The sequence below is a fragment of the Saccopteryx leptura genome, chromosome 8 (genome assembly GCF_036850995.1).
Source record: "Saccopteryx leptura isolate mSacLep1 chromosome 8, mSacLep1_pri_phased_curated, whole genome shotgun sequence".
In the NCBI taxonomy this organism is placed as follows: domain Eukaryota; kingdom Metazoa; phylum Chordata; class Mammalia; order Chiroptera; family Emballonuridae; genus Saccopteryx; species Saccopteryx leptura.
The window spans coordinates 58,105,628-58,132,463 of record NC_089510.1 but is presented as its reverse complement, the minus strand read 5'-3'; the positions used below and the strand labels follow the sequence as shown (position 1 = coordinate 58,132,463).

Below are 26,836 nucleotides of genomic sequence, written 5' to 3'. Positions count from 1 at the left end.
GGCCATTACAGGTACCATCTCGTTAACTCTCTGTGGTACGTGCTACATCATCCCTGTTTCACTAATAAGGAAACATCCAGAGAGGAGACCAGCTAATGCTCTACCATGTTCCAGGCACTGTTCTAAGCGTGTTATGTATGTATCTATACTGTACTAACTCATTTAATTCCCGTAATGGCCCATGTGATGTGCACTGTTGTTATCTCCATTCTGTAGATGAAAGAACTGAGTATTGACAGGTTTGGTAGCGTGACCAGAGAGACACAGAGCAGGTGTGATGGGACTGCACTGAGCACAGGCAGTCCGCCTCCGGCCCTACGTTCTTAACCACGACACCGTTCAACCATCTCTAAGTAACTTCCCGTGCTCGTAAATCTAGTGAGTCACAAAGATGCGCTTTGCACCCAGTTCTGTCTGACCCAGAGCCTGGACTCTGTCATCTACCTACCAACTCCCCCTATGGCCGGATTCAGACCTGCGTGGCTCGGTGCTCCTCCAGACACTGGGCCTAGAAGTCAAGGGAAGCTCAAACAAGGCCATCAGTTGACTCACACAGTAGAACGGGGCCAACCTTCTGGAATGGTGAAGCAGCTTTTCAAAATCCCTGGACTCTCACAGACCATGGCTGGTGGCACAGTCAGGGGGCAGACGTCACCAGCAAGATGAAGGGATGAGGCCCAAGCAGTAGACACACAACCTTTGAAAAGTGACGATCAAAAAAATAAAAATGGTGACCATCCACATTCTTTAAGTTTGGGAGGGGGAAATAAGAGTAACTTTACAGTGGAGAACTCTGACACATACTGCCTCAGCCAGGTAATCAAGATCAACATCAACAGTAGTAAATCATGAACCCCTGACATGACATGATGTATCATTGATCTGATGTAATAAAAATGGCAACACGGCATGGCCAGCGTCTAGCCCAAGTCAGGAAAGTGTAGGAATGTCCTCGGTGTGCACTGGATGGGAGTCAGAGAGCCTTGGTCCTGCCCCTGCTCCCCTCGGCTCTGGGACTCTGGTAAAGTCTCTCCCCCTCTCTGTGCCTCAATTCCCTTGTCTTGAAAATGGGATCGTGGTGCCTGCTGTGCCCCCTCTATGAACGTAAACATGAACACCCTCTATAAAGATGAGGGTTTGCAACTGATGGACATTTTGTCCCCAAATAGACGAGAACACCCTCTTCCTCATCTCAAATACCCCCTCCTCAGCCCCAACAGAACCAGTCAGCGTGACAGTCCCTACACTCCAAGGATGACCTCCCTGAGACCTTCCAGGCACACAGAGGTGTCTAGACACCAGTACTGCCAGCATAGCTCATGGCCAGTGACCATGGGACCCTGAGTCTGGAGATGTCACCCCCACACACACACACAGGCTGAGTCAGGGGAGCCGCCACAACTTGGCCCCGTGCCCCCTCTGTGTAGGATGTGGGCAGGACAATGTGCAAAACTTTACTCTTCAACGTGAGGGGAGGGAAACAAACAGAAACACAGGGCATCTGGAAACATGACCCCAGAATGGGCACAAACCAGAGCGAGTGGCTGCTCCAGACCCCACTGGGGCCCAAGGTATATAAATCACCTATCTCATATGGAGCTGGTTTTGTCCAACCTCATCAGGAAGTCAGTCAACTGGAATTTTATAGCCCCATAGCAATGGAAACCAGGGTAAATGGTCAGGTGCCCAGGCTAGCCTCCAGAAGCAAGGCTATAGCCTATTTCTATATAAAGCAAGGCTAAAGCCTATTTCTATGGTGTAATCCTGGGTTCCAGGGCCCAGGGGCAAGATTTACAGGGTCTAGGAAGGAAAGTACTATGGAGGAAAACCATTTCCTCAAGCTTTCCAGGGTTCAGACCTCATCAAAGTCTCATCAGGTAGTCGGCCTCTCTCCTCCTGACTTCCCTCTGCCTGGACTCAGGGGTTTGTAAAGGTAAGCCTGCACCCATCTCCAAAGGCTCTAGGAGTACACCAGGCTCCAAAATACCTTTTTCCTCCTTCCTTCCACCTTTCCCTCAACCTCATTTATCTCTCCAACAACCATATTATTCGTGTCACTCCCTCTGGGCATTGTCTCCATTTGGTGTTCAGAAGACAGCGATCAGATGGGTTTACTTCATACTAAAGTGAAAGGACTGGCAGACAAGTGACTGGATGGCAGGATTATTTGCATTGGTTTTATAGTTTATAACCCTACAATTGTAGCTCTGAATGGAAGACTGTCTGCTCTGTCTACTATCCTAACCTCATTTCTTCTTTTTCTGAACCCATAATGTTGCTAAACGCTGCAAGACAGCTCATAACTGTTCCTGCTGCAGTCAGTGTAATGACTGTAGCCCCTGGGCCCCCATGGAATGAGGGAGGCTGTGTCAAAGCTGGAGACGCCTGCCAGGTCTCAGTGGATACTACAGCTCACCTTCTGCACGTGTTCATGCTCGGTACACACAGCATGTGTACACACACATACATACATGCACACTCTGCCTCAGCTGCTGCTTGATGCCAGGGAGTCTCTCACAGCCTGTCCGCAATGTCCAGCTCAGCACACTCAAAAAAGACATGCAGCTGGACCCTAACACCTCCCCTGAGATCCACGCCCCATCTCAGACACATCAGCTCGCGTAAAGCATGGACCTGGTCAGGTTCCCCCCCGTCAAAAATGCCACAAAGGTCTTGTCTCCTGTGTCCTGGGCGGGCCAGCCCTCAGCCTGGCACCCAAGCTTGCACAGCACATCCAACCTCCCCTGACCATCTTCTTCTCTCTCACTACTTCCCAACATGTGCCCTGCTCTGTCTGTCAAAAGAAGGGGTATGCTAATTCCCAAATGAACACAATTCTTCCCAGCTGTCAAAGTTTCCTACCTGTTTCCACACACATTGAAACTTTACTCACCCAAAGCCCTAGTACCACCTCTTCCATGAAGCCCTCTTTCTTCTTACCAAATATCTATGACTCATCCTCTTCTGAAACCCTCAGCATTGAGTAGATCACCCTTAAGCCTTCATGACATTCTGCCTAACTGCTGGGCCATACCACCTACCCCACCACGAGTCCGTAAAGGAGCAACCTGACAAACATCTCTGAGACACCCAGAGTGGCCAGCACCATGTCATGCAAACACCAGAGCCCGGCAGAGGATATGTATAGGGGGTCCTCGGGATACGACACAATTCAGTTCCTACGACAGTGACATAACCTGAATTTTGGTGTAAGTCGAAACACACCCTAGCCTATCACAAATGGAACACTTGTGCTTTAGCAGTCCACTGTGGCGCAGGTAAGTGTACTGGGGGACACCAGCTCCCTCCCTCGTATGCTACGTTACTGCACATTCTTCCGCCGTGCACAGCCAAACTAGTTCACCCACATAGTCCCACGTAGTTCCACGTAGTCCGTAAGTACGACGCTAATGGCAAAAGCTGAAACACGTCTCAATTTTTTTAAGTTTTTATGGGAGTGAGCGTTGTAAACTCGTAACATTGTATGTTGAGGCTGTTGTACCCGAGGACCCCTGTGTTGGCAAAGGGTTGACCACAGGACAGGAGCCTTACGTGGAAAGTCTCCCAGGGTCTCTGGGGAGTTTTACACACTGCCAGGTGTCCAGGCCCCTGCCCTCCCTGCCAGGGAAACCCCATCACAATCACACACCAAGCATTGTGGCTCAGAGGCCTTGATAAGGGCTGCTTTTATGGCCCATGTCAGTCATCCAGAGACAACGGCTCCTAGGAGCTGTGGACACAGGAGAGGGTAGCTGCAGTCCCTGAAGAGCTGCTATTCACTCCCTCCAGCTCCAGTTGGGCAAAAATGTTTTTCTTTGATTGCATAAGATATTTTCAATGACAAACCTAACACCACCAACAGGAGATAAAAGCCTTGCGGGTATGAGTGAGGGGGTGAGAGTGGCCGCATGTCCATGAAGGACACATGGACAGGCAAGTGTGTGCCGCAAGACCAGCCAGCCACATGGGACCCTTCCAACCAGCAACCGAAAGAAAAACAAGCTCTGCCCAAAAGCGGAGCCAGCGTGTTTCGCCTGCAGGGCCCCTTCGTTTCCCACTCTGCAGACGGGGTCTGGGTGGCGCTACCCGAGGGGATGGTTTGGGCAAAACACCTGGGGTTAAACTGGCCCTCGGCCAGCCCAGCCAGCCCCCTCCAAAGAGCTGCAGCGAGGGGCCAAGGAGGAGGAGAGAGGAGCTAGGTTTTGTAAGCTTCAAGGCACTGTGTGGGTGTGAGAGGCTGGGCATTCGGGTCTGGCCATCAGAATAAGCCTGGGCCAGGGCATCAGAAACCCACACAGGAGGCCCAGCTCACCCTGAAACTCAGAGAAATGGCCTGACCTCAGCTCCTCCCTTCCTCTCCTGTCAAGTGGGGACGGCAACTGTCCTCCTGTTCATCCTGTGTGGCTGCCTGAGTTCTCTCCAGGAGGTCGAACACCCGTGTGCTCAGAGACGGTACAGACCCTCCCTCGTGCAGGCTGACCATGGTGTGGCAGCAGGGGACCTGACGCAGGCTGGCTTTGGTCACCTCTGGCCCAGCAATTCCACTCATGGGGAGTTACAAGGAAATAATCCCAATTAGAAAATATAATCTTTACACATGTGAATATTCATCACAGTATAATGTATGATCATAGAAAAAATAGAACACATCTGGGTAGCCAAGAACAGAGAAATGATAACGTGAGTCCAATGACACCATTCAAAACCTGCTCAACTATGCTTACGTAGAAAATGGTGATGAGTCACGCTAACTGAAAATGTCATGAGATACAGCTTCACCTGTACACTTCCATTTTTTTTATTTAAATGAAGGTTTAATTTTATACTTGGATATGTTACACTCAGAATGCTTTCAATATACACTATAACTCCTACTTTGCCTAAGTTATTAAAAAGCTACATGTTGGGAAAATATGAGATAATCAAGAACAGTGATGATGTTTATGTGGTAGTAAAGAGATAATGTTTTTCTACTTTAATGTAGTTTTCAGATATTCTCTTATGAATAAGTGTTGCTTCGAAGACAGAAAAAGAAGTAACCATATCTTAAAGATGGTTCAAGTGCAGAACAGTGATTCTTATACTACGGGGGGTGTAGGGAAGGAGGAGCTTGGATACAGAGAAAGAACCCGGATTCTGAGGCAAACACCAGAGGGGACCTCCTAAGACATAACTCAGGGGAATACAGCTTCCTTGACTCAGCCTTCCTGGGTGGCACCAAGAGCTCCGTTCTCATTTTCTGGGAGAAAAAGAATGCCGTGAAACAAAACCACCAAAATAGCCCCAATTACACAAGAACAAATTCATCAACAAAGCCCAAAACAATTCCTATGATTTAAAATAATGAATACCAAAAAGGCAGCAATAAAGAGCCCTGACGAAATCAAGACGGCACTAACAGTGCCTGGAAACAAAGCGCCCTCCGGAGCACTGCAGGGTTCCCAGAGGGGCCGCCCAGGGGCCTCGCACGTGGCCAAGCGCAGTGCAGCAGCCAGACTGCTTGGCGGAACACCCCCGACTCTGTGGGATGCCAGGGCTGCTCATTTCACTTTATGAATACCGGGTTTTAGTAGCTCCTAATAACTCTCTTCTCAGGAAGCCGACTTTGGGCAGATGTAGAAATGAATCTCTGGCAGCACACTGTTGTTCATCTAAAGAACCCGAGGAAAGACTGTGGTTTGGGTCTGCCCGCTGCACATCTCACTTGGCTCCTTCCCCACCTCCTGACACAGGCCCCGCGGAGGCAGGGACCGTGCTTGGAGGGACACCAATGATCTGATCTGCTGCATGCACAGCAAAGCTCTGGTCAAAGCCTTGTCTCCTGGGCATGGCCAGGCAGCCCAACAGGGAAGTCAGAGGGGCAGAGGGACTCCCTAACTCATCATCTGCACTTCACAGCGTACTGCCTGGCTCTCCCTAGCACTGTGAGACAGAAATATCTTCTCGCCCTGACAGTCCACAAGGATTGTCTATTTCCCCTCCCTCTGGTGCCCCAAAACATAACCTGGTCTAGTCTAGCACCTGGTGGGCAGAGACCTAACAGCTGGCAAGGGAAGGAGGGAAAGGAAGGCCAGGCACGCCCCCTCCCAGATTTCCTGCTAATTTCTGTCGACTCTTCGGTCACAGCATTTCAGTCAAAGCCAATCATGCATGTGAAACAACAGGACTGGTCAAGCCCTAAAGGCCCATCTAGTCGGCACTCTTAAATTAGTTTAATCACGGAACTCTGACTAAATAGAACCCTATTCCAAAGTCTGATCTACACAGTGATCAAGACAGACTGCTAGGGCCCTGGCCGGCTGGCTCAGTGGTAGAGCGTCAGCACGGTGTGTGGATGTCCGAGGTTTGATTCCCAGTCAGAGCACACAGGAGAAGTGACCATCTGCTTCTCCACCCCTCCCCCTTCACTCTCTTTCTTCCCCTCCCATGGCCATGGCTCAAGCGAGCTGGCCTCAGGTGCTGAAGATGGCTCTGTGGCCTCCGCCTCAGGTGCTAAAAAGAGGCTCAGCTGCTGAGGAATGGAGTAATGGCCCTAGATGGGCAGAGCATCATCCCCTAGTGGGCTTGCCAGGTGGATCCCATTCTGGGCGCATGAGGAAGTGTCTCTCTGCTTCCCCTCCTCTCACTAAAAAAAAGACTGCTAGGAGTGGCCCTGGCCGGTTGGTTCAGCAGTAGAGCATCGGCCTGGCATGCGGGGGACCCGGGTTCGATTCCCAGCCAGGGCACATAGGAGAAGCGCCCATTTGCTTCTCCCCCCCCCCCTTCCTCTCTGTCTCTCTCTTCCCCTCCCGCAGCCAAAGCTCCATTGGAGCAAGGATGGCCCGGGTGCTGGGGATGGCCACTTGGCCTCTGTCCCAGGCGCTAGAGTGGCTCTGGTCGCGGCAGAGTGACGCCCCGGAGGGGCAGAGCATTGCCCCCGGTGGGCAGAGCGTCGCCCCTGGTGGGCGTGCCGGGTGGATCCCGGTCGGGCGCATGCGGGAGTCTGTCTGACTGTCTCTCCCTGTTTCCAGCTTCAGAAAAATACAAAAAAAAAAAAAAAAAAAAGACTGCTAGGAGTGCAGTGTGGGCAGGAGAGGCAGGATAAGGTAGAACCACTCTTCCCTTGGCTTCTCAAACTACAGAACCCCAAAGGGGATTCCTGTGACCCTGGACCCTTCAATCAAAACAGCTCACTAGATCAGACTCACCATTTACAGATGAGGAGACCGAGGCCTACAAAGACAATGGCTCAGACATGCAAATACTGAGCCTCAGAGCAAGAACCAGCACCTACATCTGTCTGGCCCTCCTAGAAACCAGGAGAGCAGGAAGCACACCTCCCTCCAGTCTGAGCATCTACACCAGGCCTGCCGAGAGAGAGAGAGAGAGAGAGAGAGAGAGAGAGCCCTATGGCCCACCTGGGAGTGGAGGTAACTGCTATTTGAAGAAGTAGGCCTCCACGTCAGACAGATCGGCCACTTAAATGGCTCTATAACCCTGGGCCAATCACTCAAGTCCTCAGTCTCTCTCTTCTCCCGGTCCTTTTGGTGAACTTGTCTCCTCTCTCCTCAGACCTTGCCCCATGAAGCTCCCTGAGCCCTTGTCTTACAGCTAAGAGAACATTCCAGGGCCTTCGTAGTGCAGGAACTTGCTTTGTGTAGACAAAGTCTAGATTCTCCTCTGGTATGACAACCTGTCAAAGAAGCCGAGCTTCAGCCTCCAACTCCTGAACTCCCTGGCTTACCAGACCCCTTCAAATGCCGGTGCTCTGGACACCCTCACTTCTGTCTGCTGGGCCGGAGCAGCGGGCCTCCACCAGATGTCCCGGCTGTTCCCTAGGCAGTCGGTCTGTCTGGTCTGGGCACTGCTGGGAACTCAGCCAGTCACAGCCAGAGAGTTGCTACCCCAAGACCCCCAAACTTCTCCCCTCTCCCCTAAAAGGCTCATGTCATGGTTCACCATAGTCAGAAACTGGGCAATATCCAGGACTCCAAAATCAATCAAGGACCATCTGGAGAAGAATCCAGAAGCCTGGGACACCCCTTCGAGTGAGGCTACCACAGACTTCTAGTCCAAGGATGAGTGAACGTGCTAGCACTTCCACAGAAGGCTGACCCATCACCCACCAGACAATCGTGTCTCTTCTGTCCTGGAGGGACCAAACCCCAGAAAACCTTTTTATTTTTTTTATTTTTTTTTATTTTTTTATGTATTTTTCTGAAGCTGGAAACCGGGAGAGACAGTTAGACAGACTCCCGCATGTGCCCGACTGGGATCCACCCAGCACGCCCACCAGGGGGCGACACTCTGCCCACCAGGGGGCGATGCTCTGCCCCTCCGGGGCGTCGCTCTGTCGCGACCAGAGCCACTTCAGCGCCTGGGGCAGAGGCCAAGGAGCCATCCCCAGCGCCCGGGCCATCTCTGCTCCAATGGAGCCTCACTGCGGGAGGGGAAGAGAGAGACAGAGAGGAAGGAGAGGGGGAGGGGTGGAGAAGTAGATGGGTGCTTCTCCTGTGTGCCCTGGCCGGGAATCGAACCTGGGACTCCTGCATGACAGGCCGACGCTCTACCACTGAGCTAACCGGCCAGGGCCCCAGAAAACCTTTTAATTGGACATTAGAGTTTAAAGAAAAAAGTGCTACTCGCCCTGGACGGTTGGCTCAGTGGTAGAGCATCAGCCTGTCATGCAGGAGTCCCAGGTTCGATTCCCGGCCAGGACACACAGGAGAAGCACCCATCTGCTTCTCCACCCCTCCTCCTCTCCTTCCTCTCAGTATCTCTCTTTCCCTCCCACAGCCAAGGCTCCATTGAAGCAAAGTTGGCCCGGGCACTGAGGATGGTTCCATGGCCTCTGCCTCAGGTGCTAGAATGGCTCTGGATGCAACAGAGTGACACCCCAGAGGGGCAGAGCAACGCCCCCTGGTGGGCATGCTGGGTGGATCCCGGTCGGGCGCATGCGGGAGTCTGTCTGACTGCCTCCCCATTTCCAACTTCAGAAAAATACAAAAAAATAAATAAATAAGAAAAAAGTACTACTCAGTTGTAATTTGCATCTCTCACATTTAGATTTGATATTTTAAAGTCAGGCAAGTACAGATTCAAATTAGAAGGAACAGGATCACAAATTTGGATGGAGAGTCACGAGTCCTACCTGCCATTTATCAGATGAGCAAACTGAGTCCCAGAGGCAGGGTGTGTGCAAGGGGCAGAGTCAGGGCCAGAGCCCAAATGCCCTGAGTCCACGGACACCACACTGCACCACTCATACTATGGGAGCTATGCAACCGAGGGCCCTGCCCTCGCCTCTCAGGGCAGGAAGGTGCTACGCAAAGGGCGTTGCTGGCCCCTTGCCCTCTCTGTGTTCTAGGGGAGCCCTCTGATACAGGGCATCGGCAGTACTAGAGCCAGGGAAACAGAGGCAAACGTCAGATACCGGAGGCCGGCAGTCCAGGTTACCTTTGGGCATGATCTGGTGCATGGCCACCGAGAGGAAGAAGATGGAGTCGCTGTAGTAGGTCCCGGAGCCAGCGCTGAAGAGCTTCTGCATAGCCTGCACGATGGGAAAGAGCTTGTCCGTCAGCACAGCAACATCGTGGAAAACGACCTGCAGCAGGCAAGAGGAAACCACAGCAGTGAGCAAGCCGGCTCTGGACACCCAGCACACACATCCAGACAGTGTGGCTCCCCAAGCTCACCAGCAAGTGAGAGTTCAGGGAACTGAAACAATGTGGACTTTGGGGACGGGGCCATCCGGTGTGAAGGGCGTGCAGGCACGTGGAGGGCATAGTGGAAGAGGAGTGGGAGTAAGGAGGGGAATGGGAGCAGCCCCCAGACTGCTTTCGGCTCCGAACTTCCACCTGGGCCGTCGTGAAGGTGGCTTTGTGCCTAGTGACTGGAAACCATGTGAAACTGTCAGGTCCTAAAATCAGAGCCCTCAGCACACCTGAGTGACTAGCCTGGCCCCAGCATCACCACTCCTGGGGGCTGCCACATGTCCCAAAGGCCAGTCAGCTGTGCCACCTCCTTGTCCAAAGTGTGGACAGTGAGAGGGTCCCTGGAAAACGGGCTGGGAAAATGCCTAATGCCACAGGAAATGCATCCAGCAACCCTACTGGCATTCACGAGTGTCCCAGACATGTTGGAGATGCTGTGAGAGGTATAAGGAATAACCTCTGAACGTGCAGAGTCTAGATGTCACCACTGTTCAGCCCAGCTCTGCAGTTTATTCTCTCATACACACACTGAGCCCATGACAACCTGGGACCTCAGTGAGGCAGACGTCATTATTATAGCTCCAAATGACAAACAAGCAGGTGTTCATACAGGTTATACTTGCCTCAGGTCACCAAGCTAGTAAGTGGCAGACCTAGCACTTAAACCCTGGTCTTCAGATTCCAAGCCCCATGCTCTTCCCACTATAAATGCACCCTCTTTCCTTAACAGCAACCAACAAGGGGGGAAGACATCAGCAGGACCAGTGATTAGAGTAGACGAATGGGACACTAATGAATTGGTTCCTTATTTGACATTAGTCCAGAATAAGTCCATCCCTCCTGGAGCCCAGCCTTAGTCAAGATACCAAACTACCCCACACCCTGCTCACGTACTTCTTTTAAGTTTTCCCTGCTGCTCTGTGTGCCCTGCAACACCTAGAAAACTCCACTGTACCCAAGAGACACTCAACAAATGCAGCGCAAGCCAGAAGCCCAGATATTTCTCCTCCACCACCCCCCTCTCACAAGCAGTCTGTTGATGACCCCTCCACCTCCCTCTTCCCCGAAAGACAAAAGGACAATACCAGCCTGCAAGGCTGCCAACGCCGCTCAGCCACCACCATGCCAATTGCAGGGACAAGCACCCGTCTGAACCGGACACCAACAGTGAAAGGAGTGGTCACATGAATCCCCTGACTGGCTCACTTACATGGTCAGTGGCCATGTCAGCAGGAGAAAATCCATGTGTGGGTGGTACCCAAGAAGTTCTCAAGCAGGCGGACTCATTCTGTCACTCACTCTGCCCAGGCTCCTTTCTGGCCTGGCCTCATGGTGCCACCTGCCCAGCCTGCACTCCCAGAGCCTTCAGCTGCCACACCGTGAGAAGCATCAGCTCTCAGGCCGCAGGGTGATAACCACCCTGTCTGCTGCCTCCTGCTTGCCGTTCTGCTTCTGGCCAGAAATCTGGTTTTAGCTGAACTCACTCACGTGTTTGCTTTTATCCTTAGGTCTAGTCTACTTAAATTTCTAAAACACTATAAAACTTAGAAAAACTTTTATATCATGTTACTCCTCATCTAACTGTAATCCTTTAAAATCGAATCTCCTCAGAGAAGTCTCTTTTACATTTCTTGACATTTCTAATATATTATTTTCCTTTACCCTTTTTCTGGCTACTTTTTTTCTTTTACTTTTACTTTTTCTTTTTGTGGCCTCTCAACCTGAGATGGGGAATTCAGACTAGCTCCAAATTCTATCTTTCGCCTGCTACCCACATGAGCTGCCCCCACCCTGCCCCTGTGACTTCCTGACTACACAGGCATCACAAACCCAGACACGGTGTCCCCGGCCTTGCCACCTCCAAATCAGCCTCTGTTGTGCCTCTTGAACAATCTTCTATATATACAAATTCATTTCTCTCTTTCCCTGGCTTCAAGTACTCCGACAGCTCCTCACTGCCCTCTGTCACCGTCCACATTTCCCAATGAGGCGTATGAGGCCCTGCACTGGTGGCTCTGACTACCTGTCCCTCCCGCCCGCCCTCCTCTGGGGACTGGACAGAACTAAGCCCAGCAGTCCTCACCCTGCCCACCACACCTTGGTGCCCTATCTATGTCTTTGTATATTTGTACCTGCTCTTCAAACTGTCTGGGACCCCCTCTCCCAGCCCTGCCCCCCCTGCCGGCCCCCATCTGCCTGGTAAACTCCTATCCCCCTTCCAAACTGGCTTGGACACGTACTACAGCCTTTGCACAGCCTGCCACAGCTCGCCATGCCCTCAGGTACACCCTGTATCACCCAGCGGAAGACTCCACTTCCCTGTCTGATTCTCCACAGCTATGTTTCCACACCGACTGTATGGGGCATGCCTTGAGGCCAGAAGCTGTGCCTGCTCTGTGCCCTGTGCCAGCCCTTGGACCCTGGGCAGGCTACCAATCAGTACAGGTTAGTTGAACTAAATGAATCGCACTTTGGGCAACTCACTAAACCTCTCTGAGCCTCAAGGACAAAAATGGTAATATCCACCTCCTATGGTAGCTTGTTAAGACTACCTGGGACATGCAGATCAAGAGGCTAGCCCAGGGGATGCCACCCTGTACTTGGTCCGGAGTGCTAGCACCCTGCCTTCACCTCCCTCTACAGCCCCCCGAACCCCTCTCCTCAGAGCAGTCTTCCCTCACAGCCAGCTTCTCCCTGTGAACTTCATGACACCCAGCACCACTGCTGGAACCTGGAATCTGACAGGAAGCTGCAGCTGACGAGGAGAGTGTCACAGAAACGGAAGCCTCTGCATTCACTAAAAAAGAGAATGGATGTCTAACCACACCCACACCCCCCAAGCAGGCCCTGCCACTGTCAAGCTAAGGGAGAGAGAGACTTCAGCAGTCAGATTCTTCCCATACTCAGGCCCTCATCTCACCCCAAAGCTTCCTGGGAGACTATTACATCCCATTAGCATTAACAGATTTATATGGACAAACTGTACTCAGTACATTGTTCCAAGTGCTGTATGGTAAAGCCTGCTCCAATGAATATTTCATATAATACATCTGCTTAAAGATAAACTAATATGTTCCATAGAATACGCTTTATGCAGCAAGAACCAAACCACAGACACTGCAAGTGAGAATCAGAACACCCAGGCCTCCTGATGTCTACAACACGTTTGCAAGCCATGATCTCCCAATGGCAAGGTCTAGTGCCGGAAGGCATAGAGAAGCAAGAGTGATGGAGAAAGAGAAAAAGGGAGGGAGAAGGGCAGAGAAAATGCTACCCTCCCTCCATTCCTCCTCTTTTCCAAATTCCCCACATCAGGGGCTGCAGGAAGAATTATCACATAACCTAGAAAACCAGGAATATAAGGTAACTCTCATATTGAAAGCAATTGGTCAAAGAGAACCCAGAAATGGTTTGCACCAACTTGACTATATGATTTTTAGGGAAGTAGATTAAAAAGTCAAATCACTATTTGTAACTTTTATCTAAATATTATATTCAGGCCCTGGCCGGTTGGCTCAGCGGTAGAGCGTCGGCCTAGCGTGCGGAGGACCCGGGTTCGATTCCCGGCCAGGGCACACAGGAGAAGCGCCCATTTGCTTCTCCACCCCTCCGCCACGCTTTCCTCTCTGTCTCTCCCCCTCCCGCAGCCAAGGCTCCATTGGAGCAAAGATGGCCCGGGCGCTGGGGATGGCTCTGTGGCCTCTGCCTCAGGCGCTAGAGTGGCTCTGGTCGCAACATGGCGACGCCCAGGATAGGCAGAGCATCGCCCCCTGGTGGGCAGAGCTTCGCCCCATGGTGGGCGTGCCGGGTGGATCCCGGTTGGGCGCATACAGGAGTCTGTCTGACTGTCTCTCCCTGTTTCCAGCTTCAGAAAAATGAAAAAAATAAAAATAAAAAAAATATTATATTCATTTACATATATTTAACATCCTCAACCTTAATGCCTTTACCAATCCTAGAGTCAAGTTGAGTAGTCCAAGCAGTTTTCCAGAACACATCATCCTTGTCATCTACTTCAGATGCTAGAGGTAGCTCCTTGTGAAATTACGTAGGGTGCTGTCACTGGAAATTGTATCCTAACCCAAAAGAACCTATGTTCATATCATTAAGGCAGCTGGTTTTTCCAACAGCCTATAATCATATATATTTGTAGCCACTCATTACCTTCCTTTTACTGGGGATTTTTAAAGGCTCACTTATACCAATAGTCCACTCTTATAGGATCAAAGCCCCAGGAATAAGTACTGAATCTGTTCCATGCCTTTGCCTCCTTCCATTCGCAATTAATGCTGTCCTGTGACTTTTAGCAGCACCCAAATTCAATAATGACTAAGGCTGTTTCGGCTGTGTTCTCAAGCTGTACTTTGCCTTTCAAAATAAAGCATGTAGTTGAGAGAGCACTATGTAACATGAGACTTTGAAAAGACTCAAATCTTTTAATAAAAAGAACAACTGGGGGAGGGGAGAGGGGCAGGCTTGCCTCATATCCACTGTGTACAGCACGTTCTCAACACTTCCAACACGGGGAGGCCAAAGCAACCAGAACAGCAAGCCTGGTGCCAGGCAGGGGAAGACGTTTTCACCAGCCTGGCCCTGGGCTTGCTGGCACAGAAAGGCCTGAAAAACCAGACCACTGCTCCCCTAAACATTCACCAGAGGCATAAAGCCATGCCAAGCCTTAGCTCAACTTGATGGAGAAAACTCATTTATCAGTTGGCATGTCCCACTGGGAACCAGGTCACACCAGCTCTTGGAGCCAAGAAGGGAGGTGGCAGGAGCTTGGCCTGGGTGCAGAGACACCAGGTTTCCAGGAAACACCAACGCCTGCTGAACAGCTGCTCCAGCCGACAGCAGTGCTCAGCAGAGCCTGTTCCTGGAAAAGCTGCTGGCTGCACTGTAACAACGCAAAGCTCTGGGAAACCGACCCACACCTAACACTCTGGCGCCTGTCACATGCTGGAATCCGTCTACTGTAGGAACAGCAAGTAGATGTCCACTTGCCTTGAGGGTAGGAAGGATTCTATGGCAACATCTGGAGTCACCAAGAAAGTGTGCCATCGTCAGTCAGTGGCAATGGGTGGGCAAACTCGCACCCCCCCCATGGAGCTTCACCCCAGCTCTGAGGGCACCCAGTTTTGGCTGGAATCATGCCAGTGATGGGGATGGGTGCCTCCAAGAGTCAAGCACAGATGTGGGTTCGCAGCTCTGGGTTCACATGCTAACTCCACCACTCGATGGCCTGGCAACCCTGGTCAAATACTTAAACTTTATCTCCTCTATAAAATGGGGAAGAATTATGGGGCCCATCTCATAGGAATTTTGTGAGGAATGAAGTAGGAGCCTGATAAAGACAGCTGACATACCACCACATTCCAATGCAGTTAAAATGACTTTCCAGTACTGAATACCCAGATCTGGGAAAAGAATGCATTCTGTAATACATAGCCCAAGGTACCACATGGCAATAATCAGAGCTACCTGGCTCTGAGGTGCCCTGACTAGGATGGAAGGTGGTCCCAGGTCCTGCCTCCTGCTTGCTCAGCCCCCCCTCAGTCCTACCTCTGCTAGGCACTGCCCAGTGTCCAACCAGAAGGCTTCTCCCACACTCTTCATGCTTAGCATGGAGAAACTTGCACACCATGTTTGTAAACTTACTAAAATAATCTGAACCAGTAAGTAGATTAAACACAGTTCTGATTGCAGAGGTCCTAATATATCAGAAAAAGTCACTAAGTAAGGCTATCTGCCCCACAGTTAGAAACAGCACGTCCCCTGTGCTGGCTCCCTGCTTGTATACCTCCCCCAGCCTGGTGGGGCACCAGGGAAGACAGGAGGAGGAAAGGCTTCTTCAAGTTCAAGGGCAGGTTGTTCAGGGACCTGACAGGTATTTGGGGCATTCCCCAAGAGGAGCTGTTTGTGCCTTCTCAGAGGGAGGCGGGTCTCCCATCGGCCCCGCCCCACAGCGTTCTTGCACAAGTACCATGGAGTGACCTGCTCTGAGTGAGGGCAGTGGATGAGGAGAGAGTGGGCCCCACCCCAGGCTGGGCAGCTCCCAAAAATGCATTCCTTATCTTGTCATCTTAGTAATTGATTCCAACAAGAACTTAAGGAAAAAATGCTTTTCTGGGGACAAAAATTTTCTCATCGACTTGCACTATGACTGCAAAGGCAGATTTCTATGAAGGAAAGAAAAATCTAACAGACTGGCAGTTTTCAATGCCACAGACGTTTTTACACCTCAGGGTCCGTCCACTGGCTGCCGCCTTTTTCAGAAGGCTCTCCCCCAGAATCTACAGATGCCTAGACCCTTCAAGTGATTCAGGTGTTAGTTCAAAAGTCAACTCCTGAAATCTTCCCGGCCAACAAAATGCACCCCCCCAACAGCGCACGCGCGTGCACACACACACACACACACACACACACACACACACACACAACCAGTCCTGGCTATTCCATTTTCAGATTTTTTTCTCTCCATGGCACCGTTGCCACCTGAAAGGTTGCATTTAGTCTTTTACCACCCCCCTCTGCCCAGGACGACCAGCCCATAAGGCACCATGAAAAAGGGACCTTGTCTGTCTTGCTCACTGCTACGCATCCAGCTCTTAGCCAAGTGTTTCACATGCAGTGGAAGCTCAGCACACACTTGCTGTAAGAAGAATTGAGCAAACGAGTGAGCAGCGAGAAAAGACAAGGTAAGGCGACCACCTGCGCCAGGACAGGGGTGCCTCTGCAGGGCGGCTCCTGAGACTGAGAAGCCCAGCTCCTCCTAGCCCCGGGGTCCCCCCAGGTGTGTCCTGCACTTCCCCATCTCCAGCCCAGCGGAGAGGAGTTTCTTCCCCATGAGACGTACTCTAAACCTTCAGGAGTACGAGTCTCCTTATCACCTGTAACTTGATGGTTAGAACGTCTGTGGGGCTGGCTGCCCTCCTCATCTCCAGTGGTAAGAGGATCTCTAGTCACTTTGTCACTAGCAGTTGTTGCCTAACAAATTTTGTACCCAACCTGCACGGTGCTTCAGAATAACTAAGCCCTATAATTTAATTTTGTTTCTGAAATGATACCCTCCAAGGTGTTTCCTTAAATGAAGTTTTCCTGGACTTGGGAGCGATAGATAAATGACTGAATGATAGATGACAGATGGGTAGAGCAACAAAGAGATCTGCTGAGCTCTTTTTAAAAACCACTCTCAAGTACTCAAAACACTATCGGTTATTAGTGAGTGCCTCTTGACTGCCTCCAATAACTTTAACTCTCTTTAAAACCAAAGGTCTCCCAGCATAAAAGAAAATGCTCTGAATTTGTTCATTTTATGTAAAAAAAGATAAAAATTATAATTGATGTACAGTTTTTGCTGTTGTTCTTTGGGGGGGTTGGGGGAAAGAGAGACAGACAGACTGGAAGAGAAAGAGATGAGAAGCATCAACTCTTCAATTCATTTTAATTGTTCATTGATTGCTTTCTCATATGTGCCTTCACCAAGGGGCTCCAGCTAAACCAGAGACACCTTGCTCAAGCCAGAGATCTTGGGCTCAAGCCAGTGACCATGGGGTCATGTCTATGATCCCACACTCAAGCTGGTGAGCCCACACTCAAGCTGGCAACCATTGGGTTTCAAACCTGGGTCCTCAGCGTCCCAGGCTGATGCTCTATCCACAGCGCCACCGCCTAGTCAGGTTTTGTAAGGCAGAACTGCAAGTGGCTGAAGAGAAAAAAAGGAAGTTTGCCTGTCTAATTTCCAGAGAAATATCCAACACTCATCCTCATAACCTACTTTATTTACAGCTCTTCCCATCTTCCTCACGGCAGGACATCCGGTCGCTGCAACACACCCTGTCTGGTTCCCTCCTCACCCTCATCTCCACTTCACACTTCCTGCACCATCAGATAGCCAGATCTGCAGTTAATGTTCTAGGACCTTTACAAGAGTCCCAACATTTGAGCAGATGAACTTTATCCCAGTTCTCTAAACCCTTGGTATGACCAGGTTATCATATCTGGGCTGCAGGTGATGGCGGGCCCAACACCAGCAACAGGAGCCGTGAGTCCAGCGAGCCTGCGAGCTCCCGCCTCACTAGCAGGAGGGTGGCCTGGGCCCGAGGCTCTCCAGCTTCAGTGTGCACAGATTCTCGCTGGGGGGTCTTATAAAATGCAGGCTCCTGGGTCCTCACCCCAGGCGTTCTGAACCAGGGTCTGGGGTGAGGCTCGGGCACCTTCATTTAAACACCATCCCGAATGATTTTACTGCAGGTGATCCCCAGACACTTTGAAAAGGGAGATGACAGATGGCCCCTCAGTCAGACTGCCTCAGGGTACAGGCTGGGTTTAGTCTAGGAATCACACTGCAGGAGGCGTGGGCAAACTTCCGGAGTGTGTCCAAAGAGAAGACCAGGTGGCAAAAGGTCCAAGATCCTCTTATCTGAGGGGCAGCTGAAGGATCTGTGGGTGTGTACCCTGGTGGAGGGAGAGAGGGCTGTACGATCTCACACAGATGGATGGTCCTTCTCTCCAGCTCCTCGATCTAGCCCCATTCATGTCACCATGTTTTAGTTTCTTGCCTATAATGAGGAAAGGATAAATGGCAAATATAAATGCCCTTACCCTTTCGAACTTCAATTCTCTGTTGACTCAGGAGTCCCCAACAGAGGATACAAGCAATGAGACCCAAGAAAGAGCAGGCCACCAGTGACTGGAGGAGAATGAGCCGGGCTAAGGAACTGGGCACAGTGCCCTCTGTGTGCCCAGTGTGGCTGTACTAACTTTCTTCACCCTCATCTGTCCTTGTCCCCCTCACCTCCAGTGGTAAGAGGGTCTCTGGCAAGCAGTTAGAGAGATGAAGACATTGTTAGCACAACAATGCATAAAGGTTGTGTATATACAATAAGCAAAAACAAACGGCTGGTGTGTCTTATGGTTGCTCTGTACAGTAGACCTGCAAACTTCCAGGCCTTCAACGAGAATTTCCAGGATGACCACCAGGAACCATGGCAAACCAAAGGGATGGAGCCATGTCCATGGAGGCCAAGGAAGAATCCAAGAAAAGACAGGAGTGGAGAGAGGCCAAGGGAGACCCAGATGCTTCTCTGAGGCTAATGATGAATGAATCATAAGGTGACACCAATTTTAAAAAGTGGGAGCAAAAAAAAAGGTCTGTGATCATCTTCCAGACGCTGTAAATGTTCATGACTAGCTGACGGTGACATCAGACTATGGCCCATGCCTTCCAGATAGTCCTGTCATAGCTGAAGGGCCCCATAGCATGAATCCATAATTTCCACAGTTTTGCATCTAACTCTCACAGCCCATCACCTTCCCCTGGCCACTTGCCCCCTGGTGCCCCAGCCTCCTGTCTCAGTTCTGTCTTTCAACACTGAACAGGTACCTAAAAACAAATGCACTCACTAAACAATACTTAGTGGTCACTTTTTAAACCAAGCATGCCTTAGCCAGACCTGTGGTGGCACAGTGGATAAAGCATCAACCTGGAATGCTGAGGTCGCCAGTTAAAAACCCCAGGCTTGCCCAATCAAGACACATACAAGAAGCAACTACTACAAGTTGATGCTTCCTACTCCTTCCTCCCTCTCTTTCTCTCTCTCTCTCACTCTCTAAAATCAATAAATATAATCTTTTAAAAAGACTGACCAGTGATGGTGCAGTGGATAGAGCATCAACCTGGGATGCTGAGGTCCCAGGTTCGAAATCCCGAGGTCACCAGCCTGAGCATGGGCTCATCCAGCTTGAGCACAGGGTTGCTGGCTTGAGTGAAGGATCATCAACATAATCCCAAAGTCGCTGCCTTGAGCCCAAGGTCACTAGCCTAAAACCCAAGGTTGCTGGCTTGAGCAAGGGATCCCTCTCTCAGCTTGAGCCCCCATCCTCTGTCAAGGCACACATGAAAAGCAATCAATGAACAACTAAAAGTGATGCAACTACAAGCTGACACTTCTCATCTCTCTCCGTTCCTGCCTGCCTGTTTGTCTCTCTCCCCGCCCGCCCCCCCGAAATCTTTAAAAAAACAAGCGTGCCTTACATAGTGCATATGATCATTCTTTAATTCACCTCTTTCACAAATTATGAGGGCTTTTTTTTTACAGATGCAATGCTAAATTTACCTGACCGTAGGAAGCAGTTTTCTACAAAATAACATTTTCTACCACAGAGATAAATGATTATGAGATAGAAAAAAAGAAAGGAAGGAGGGCAGATGGAAGACAGGAACCCCGCACTATCAGGATTTCTCTGTGAAATCTCGGCATCTGCTGTCCCTCGTCCTCCTCACCAGGAAGTCCAGGGGTCGTAGGTCCATCAGGTCTTCACCAGATCCCTCGATTTGTTTTTTGTGTAGTAATTTCCCATGACCTGTGACCTCCCAAGAAAACTGTGGCTTTATAAGTGATACCCATCGGGCTCCACTAGGCAGGAAGCTGACCTGCTCCACACCCCCCCCCCCATAGGCCAGCTCAGCCTCAGTCTGACTGGCCCCTCCTGGCTCTCTAGGACAGGGACACAGCTGGGGCCCAAGCAGCCCCCACAGCACCCTGCAGAGCTCAGACCAGTCAGACTCCAGGAAGGCTCCGTCAGCTTCCAAGGCTGCCCGCTGTCCTCGGTGTCAGTCACAACCCACCCTGCCCAGTGCTCCCCGAGGTGGCACATACCTCTGCAGTGCTACAAGAGGGACCTGAAGGAGGCACACAGATCAACCATTTTATCTTAATTCTTACGGATTTGATAAGTAAAATACTAGAGTAATTACTAACACTTCAGAACGATGATTTCACAACTAGTACTGAAGGAGAGGCTAAGGAAAAAGCGGGGAAGGTGAGTCAGTCAACCACAAGTCAAGCAGGGACTGCTGCAGACAGTTCTAGGGTACTGCAAAACCGTGAAGGTTTGAAACATTCAGATGATGTGACCAGAGACACTGTTCAAGTCCTTCGCCCCCCTTTGCGGGTGAGATGAGGTGTTTAAAATGCCGAGCAGAGAACTGGCCATCGGGAGGTGTTCAGACTGAGTGCCTGCTATCCCCAAGGTCACACACAGCTGACGTCAGGAGTGGATCTCCTGATTCCTCATCTAAAGCTGCTTCACTAACTCCCTTCCAGGAACCTCGACTAAGACAGCCTCCCGGGCCACGTCAACGCCCCGCACTTCCCCAGGCCCCACCGTGCTAGGCACGGCAAGTGCTCATCCTGGGACCACAGCGTGTCAGCAGCAGCACAGACAAGCATGAACTCATCCGATCCTCACCATGACTTGTGTCCTTTATAGTCAAGGTGGTCGTGGCCAGAGAGGTGAAGTCACCTGTCCAAGGTGACTTGGTGGATGGCCGAGGCCCAGATTTAAGCCCAGGCCTTTCGGATTTCAGAGTGCAAACCACCTCTCAGTTACTAGGGGCTGCCCCCACTCCACCATTCTCCTGCTTTACCCCCTCTTCCCCCATGCACCCCAGGCCCAGGGACAGAGCCCCTGGCTGTGTCCACTACAGACTCAGCCCCGTCCCCTGAGGCCACAAACCCATGTCTGAATAAACTCGAGTGTGTTAAGAGCCCTTCTCCTGGATGGGTCCAGAATCCCCATACTTCTTCCACCCCAGAAGCCACCGTCCTCTCTTCCCCTGGGCCAGGACAGCGACCGCCAACAGGTCTCCCTTTAACTCTGTCGTCCACACAGCAGCTGGTAACCCTTCTCTGTGCAAAACTCAGAGCAGCTGCTCCTATCACCCCGTCAGAGCCAGAATCCTCCCTGGGCGGGGCCGGGTGCGACCACCCGCTGGGCCTGCCACCCTGTCCCACCCGTCCTCCAGCCGCCCCTCTGTGGCCCTGGCCTTGCTGCTGCTCCTCTCACCCCGTCAGAGCCAGAATCCTCCCTGGGCGGGGCCGGGTGCGACCACCCGCTGGGCCTGCCACCCTGTCCCACCCGTCCTCCAGCCGCCCCTCTGTGGCCCTGGCCTTGCTGCTGCTCCTCACACACGCCAGGCACCTCCCCCTCCGGCCTCCCCTCGCTGTTCCCACCCACACATGCTCTCAGTCACTGCCTGGCCAGCTCCTCAAGCCTCGATAACCGTGTCCCCGCCCCTCCCAAGGCAGCCCCCCACTCCAGATGCCTCTTATCGTGCTAACACCATATGATTATCCACCTCCCAGGACCTGTATGACTTACTTATTTGCTTATCATGAACAACGGAGGGATGAAATGAAAGCTGACCCTTCTGAGCCCCTATCTCACTGTGTGTGTCCCAGGCGGCAAAGCAGACAATGGTATTAGCTCACTTAAGCCTCTTCCTGCCAGAATGGAAGCACCACAAGGGCAGGGATTTTTTACCTGTTCTGTCTCTTTTGTTTACTGATACAGACAATGTATGTGTATCAATGTCCTGGGACCCTGGTGGCGCCTATGAGGCACATGGTAAATACTGGCTCAAATGCAGGTTTCATACAGCAGCAATACTAGACGGGGCCACGTGGACCTGAAACATGCGCGTGGCGGAGAAAGCAGTGCTCCTCTGCTCTGGCCTCCCTGAGCGTCCCCCAGCGCCCGCAGCGGTCCCTGGCTTCCCCTCTGCCAGCACCAGCCTGCTTTCACCTGCCACCCCGGACCTGAGGCCCTTCCCGCAAGCACAGACAAGTTCACTGAGGAGATGGTTTCATGCCCCAGGGAGGAGACAGCCAGGCCATGCTGCCCGACAAGGCAACTCCTGACACCCAGCTGCAACCGGCCAGCTGCCCAAGGCTCAGCCTAGCAGCTGGCCATGGCTGGGAAAGTGGGACCACTTCGCTAATAGAAAATAGTCAAACATGGGTAAGAAACACATGTAGAGCCAAGGGGCCCTACAAGTCACTGATCCCACCCTCATGTTTCAGACAGGAAAACTGAGGCCCAGTGACAGGGACAGGGCTCTCCCCGGGTTACACCACAAGTCCCTGGGAGAGCCAGCTCCAAAGCGGGGCCCTGCCCTCAGACCGCCCTGCAGCTAGGACTTGAGTAAAGGCTTCTCCACCCTCAGCTGGAGGCCACCTCCTCTCTACCCTCCTCAGCAGAGCTTCTGAAACACATCTCTGCATAACCAGGAAGTCTGCAGGGGCTAAGGAACACTCAAGTCTGCCCTCAGCTTCCCTCCTAGTCCATTATCAAGGTGCCCTCAAGGTACCGCCTCCTGACAGCAAAGTAACAGGACCCACACCAAGAACAGGGGTCCTGCTGATACCTGGGAGACCGTGGAGTGAGAGAGAGACCACCAGGCCAGACAGAGCTTAGCAAGATCCTGAAAGATGCACACACCTAGGTCAGAAATGCTGTTGCAGGTGTGGGACCTGGAGAAACCCAAGCACCTGTGTTTGTGCAGATGTGTACCTGCATTGCAGTGCTTGTGATGACAAAACACTGCCATCTCTCAGAAGGAAAATGCATAAACGGAGGTCCACCCATAACAAAATCCTGCACAGCAATAAAAATGACCAAACAAGACCTACATGTATCAATATGTAAAAATCTCAAAACCATAATGTCCAGTGAAGAAAGAAATATCAAAAGGCTATACAGTATAATGAGAACATTATATCTGTTTAAAATATACAAAGCAATGTCATACATAGCGTATATATATATATATAAGAAAATAGATTTTTAGCAAGAGACAGAGAGAAAGGGAGAGGAATGAGAAGTATCAACTCATAGTTGTGTCACTTTTAGTTATTCATTGATTGCTTTCTCATACATGCCTTGTAGGGGGAGCCTCCAGCCAAGTCAGGGACCCCCTTGCTCAAGCCAGCAACTTTGGGCTAAAGACAGCAACCTTTGTGCTCAGGCTAGTGACCATGGGTCATGTCTATGACCCTGCGCTCAAACTGGTGACCCCACACTCAAGCTGATGAGCCTATGCTTCAGAAGGCGATCTTGGGGTTTTTAACCCGGGTTCTCAGCATCCCAGGTCAACATTCTATCCACTGCGCCACCACCTGGTCAAGCATTAGTGTGTGTGTGTGTGTGTGTGTGTGTGTGTGTGTGTGTGTGTGTGGTGTGTGTGTGTGTGTGTGTGTGTGTGTGTGTATCTTATGGACACATATTTATGTGGTAAAAGTAAAAAAGCACAAACTCAAACAAGCATACCACCTTCTCATGTGTGACCATGAATATCTCTGGCAGGGGTAAGATGGAGAAGAATTAGGGGTGGGCTTCAGCTGTATCTATAATACTTTACTTCTTTTTTAAAATATCTAAGCAAATCCAGAATAATGTTAGCTCCTATATAACCTATATAGTGAAAAAAACAAGCGTCTATTACATTTTATCTGAATTTTTCTATATTTTGATGTTTCATAATTTAATATATAAAAAATAAAGTACTAAAAACATAAAACTTCTAAAAATTGCCCTGCCTGGTAGCACAGCAAATAAAGCACCAGCCCAAAGCACCAAGATCACTGGTTCAATCCCGCCGTCGCAGGTTCAAGCCCCAGTCAGGACACATCTGAGAAGCAATCAACGGTACAACCAATTGATGCTTCTCTCCTCCTCCTTCTTTCTCTCAAAAATAAATAAATAAACAAACAAACAAACAAATCCCACATAAGGAGAGAAAGCAGGACTGTACTATGTAAACTGGCTGGCAAACTGTAACAGAAAGCCACGAGAGAGAGCATGAGGAGCATGACTGCGAGGCCCTGATTTTCACACATTAATTTGTGGGTCTAGGGATAGGACCATTAGGATTGTCAAGTGAGCCTGACCGGGCGGTGGCGCAGTGAATAGAATGTCGGACTGGGATGCCGAGGACCCAGGTTCGAGACCCCGAGGTCGCCAGCTTGAGCACGGGCTCATCTGGTTTGAGCAAAAGCTCACCAGCTTGGACCCAAGGTCGCTGGCTCCAGCAAGGGGTTACTTGGTCTGCTGAAGGCCCATGGTCAAGGCACATATGAGAAAGCAATCAGTGAACAACTAAGGTGTCGCAACAAAAAACTGATGATTGATGCTTCTCATCTCTCTCCATTCCTATCTGTTCCTCTCTCTAACTCTGTCTCTGTTAAAAAAAAAAAAAAAAAAAAAGATTGTCAAGTATACTTGTGAAGAGTCAAGGAAGGGTTCCTGGGAACAATTCAAAAAAAAATTAAAAAACCATACACACAGAGATGTTCTCTGTGGTGTTACTCAGAAACTCAAAGAATGGTTTACAAATGAAATACGACAATAACTGACGCTATAGCCATACAATCAATAAGCACAAGACAAGACAGAAAGGTAGGACAGCGTTTGAGACATACCCACAGGTGGGTCCCCTGTGAAGTGGAACAAGCAGAGAATCAGATTCCCCCACCGTCCCTACAGTATGCCCGCAGGTATGCACAGTATTCCCCCACCGTCCCTACAGTATGCCCGCGAGTATGCGCAGTACTCCCCCACCGTCCCTACAGTATGCCCGCGAGTATACGCAGTATTCCCCCACCGTCCCTACAGTATGCCCGCCAGTATACGCAGCATTCCCCCACCGTCCCTACAGTATGCCCGCGAGTATACGCAGTATTCCCCCACCGTCCCTACAGTATGCCCGCGAGTATACGCAGTATTCCCCCACCATCCCTACAGTATGCCCGCGAGTATACGCAGTATTCCCCCACCGTCCCTACAGTATGCCCGCGAGTATACGCAGTATTCCCCCACCGTCCCTACAGTATGCCTGCGAGTATACGCAGTATTCCCCCACCATCCCTACAGTATGCCTGCGAGTATACGCAGTATTCCCCCACCGTCCCTACAGTATGCCCGCGAGTATACGCAGTATTCCCCCACCGTCCCTACAGTATGCCCGCGAGTATACGCAGTATTCCCCCACCGTCCCTACAGTATGCCCGCGAGTATACGCAGTATTCCCCCACCGTCCCTACAGTATGCCCGCGAGTATACGCAGTATTCCCCCACCGTCCCTACAGTATGCCCGCGAGTATACGCAGTATTCCCCCACCGTCCCTACAGTATGCCCGCGAGTATACGCAGTATTCCCCCACCGTCCCTACAGTATGCCCGCGAGTATACGCAGTATTCCCCCACCGTCCCTACAGTATGCCCGCGAGTATACGCAGTATTCCCCCACCATCCCTACAGTATGCCCGCGAGTATACGCAGTATTCCCCCACCGTCCCTACAGTATGCCTGCGAGTATACCCCCACCGTCCCTACAGTATGCCTGCGAGTATACACAGTATTCCCCCACCATCCCTACAGTATGCCTGCGAGTATACGCAGTATTCCCCCACCGTCCCTACAGTATGCCCGCGAGTATGCACAGTACTCCCCCACCGTCCCTACAGTATGCCCGCGAGTATACGCAGTATTCCCCCACCGTCCCTACAGTATGCCTGCGAGTATACACAGTATTCCCCCACCATCCCTACAGTATGCCTGCGAGTATACACAGTATTCCCCCACCACCCCTACAGTATGCCTGCGAGTGGACACGGCTCAAAGGGAACATGGGAAAACGGCGATGGCTCCTTAGAGTTCCAGTTTTACACTCTCTTAGAAGTAGGTCACAATGCACTCCCAACTGCCCACCTTTCTCAAAGCACCGTCTCTTCCCACTTTCTCACACCCACCCCACGGCCCAGGGCTCTGATTCCCCAGAGATGAATACTCACATGGGGGAATGAGCAGTCCCTCTCATATTTCCAGGCTATGACAAATCCCCCAAAGAGTCCCATAAGTCAACTCTAGATGCTTTGCACGTCACAGAAAAGGGCTCAGGAGTTCTCAGTCCAGAAAGCAGGCAGTTGAACCACAAGGTCATATTTGGTCTCCCAATGCCAGCTGCTCGAGACAGAGCTTTCACCTGGAGTAAGGAGAAGCGTTTCCCTTTTGCATTTGCTCTCAAAGCCGAGCACTCCTCTGAGAGAGTCATCTCAGTAAATATTGTAACTTCAGTTGCTCATGTTTCTGGTCAAAGCAAAAGCTGCACGGGCATCTGAAGACCAGACAAGGAACTGATATACGTAATGTCTCCCGTTCTCCGCAAACAGTGCTCACTAACCTTGAAGAACAATTGAGCTGCTCACTCTTCACTGATGAAGCACCAGGTAGACTGAGTTTTAACTGGAGCACATGGAAGAAATGACGTTATCACCATCAGCTGTCCCAGGGAGCACCTTCCACTG

The 26,836-nt window shown here is 51.0% G+C and overlaps 1 protein-coding gene and 1 non-coding gene across 2 annotated transcripts in view; both read right to left on the bottom strand.

The window, feature by feature from the left end:
- Window positions 1-26,836, bottom strand: part of XXYLT1 (xyloside xylosyltransferase 1) — a 202,059-nt gene that overhangs the window by 157,337 nt on the left and 17,886 nt on the right. Inside the window, exon 2 of the mRNA XM_066347160.1 lies at window positions 9,436-9,583. Within this exon, the coding sequence (XP_066203257.1) occupies window positions 9,436-9,583 (148 nt within the window). The remainder of the gene's footprint in view (window positions 1-9,435; window positions 9,584-26,836) is intronic.
- TRNAD-GUC (transfer RNA aspartic acid (anticodon GUC)) lies at window positions 8,496-8,571 on the bottom strand. Its single transcript has one exon. It is a non-coding gene; the product is annotated as a tRNA-Asp (tRNA).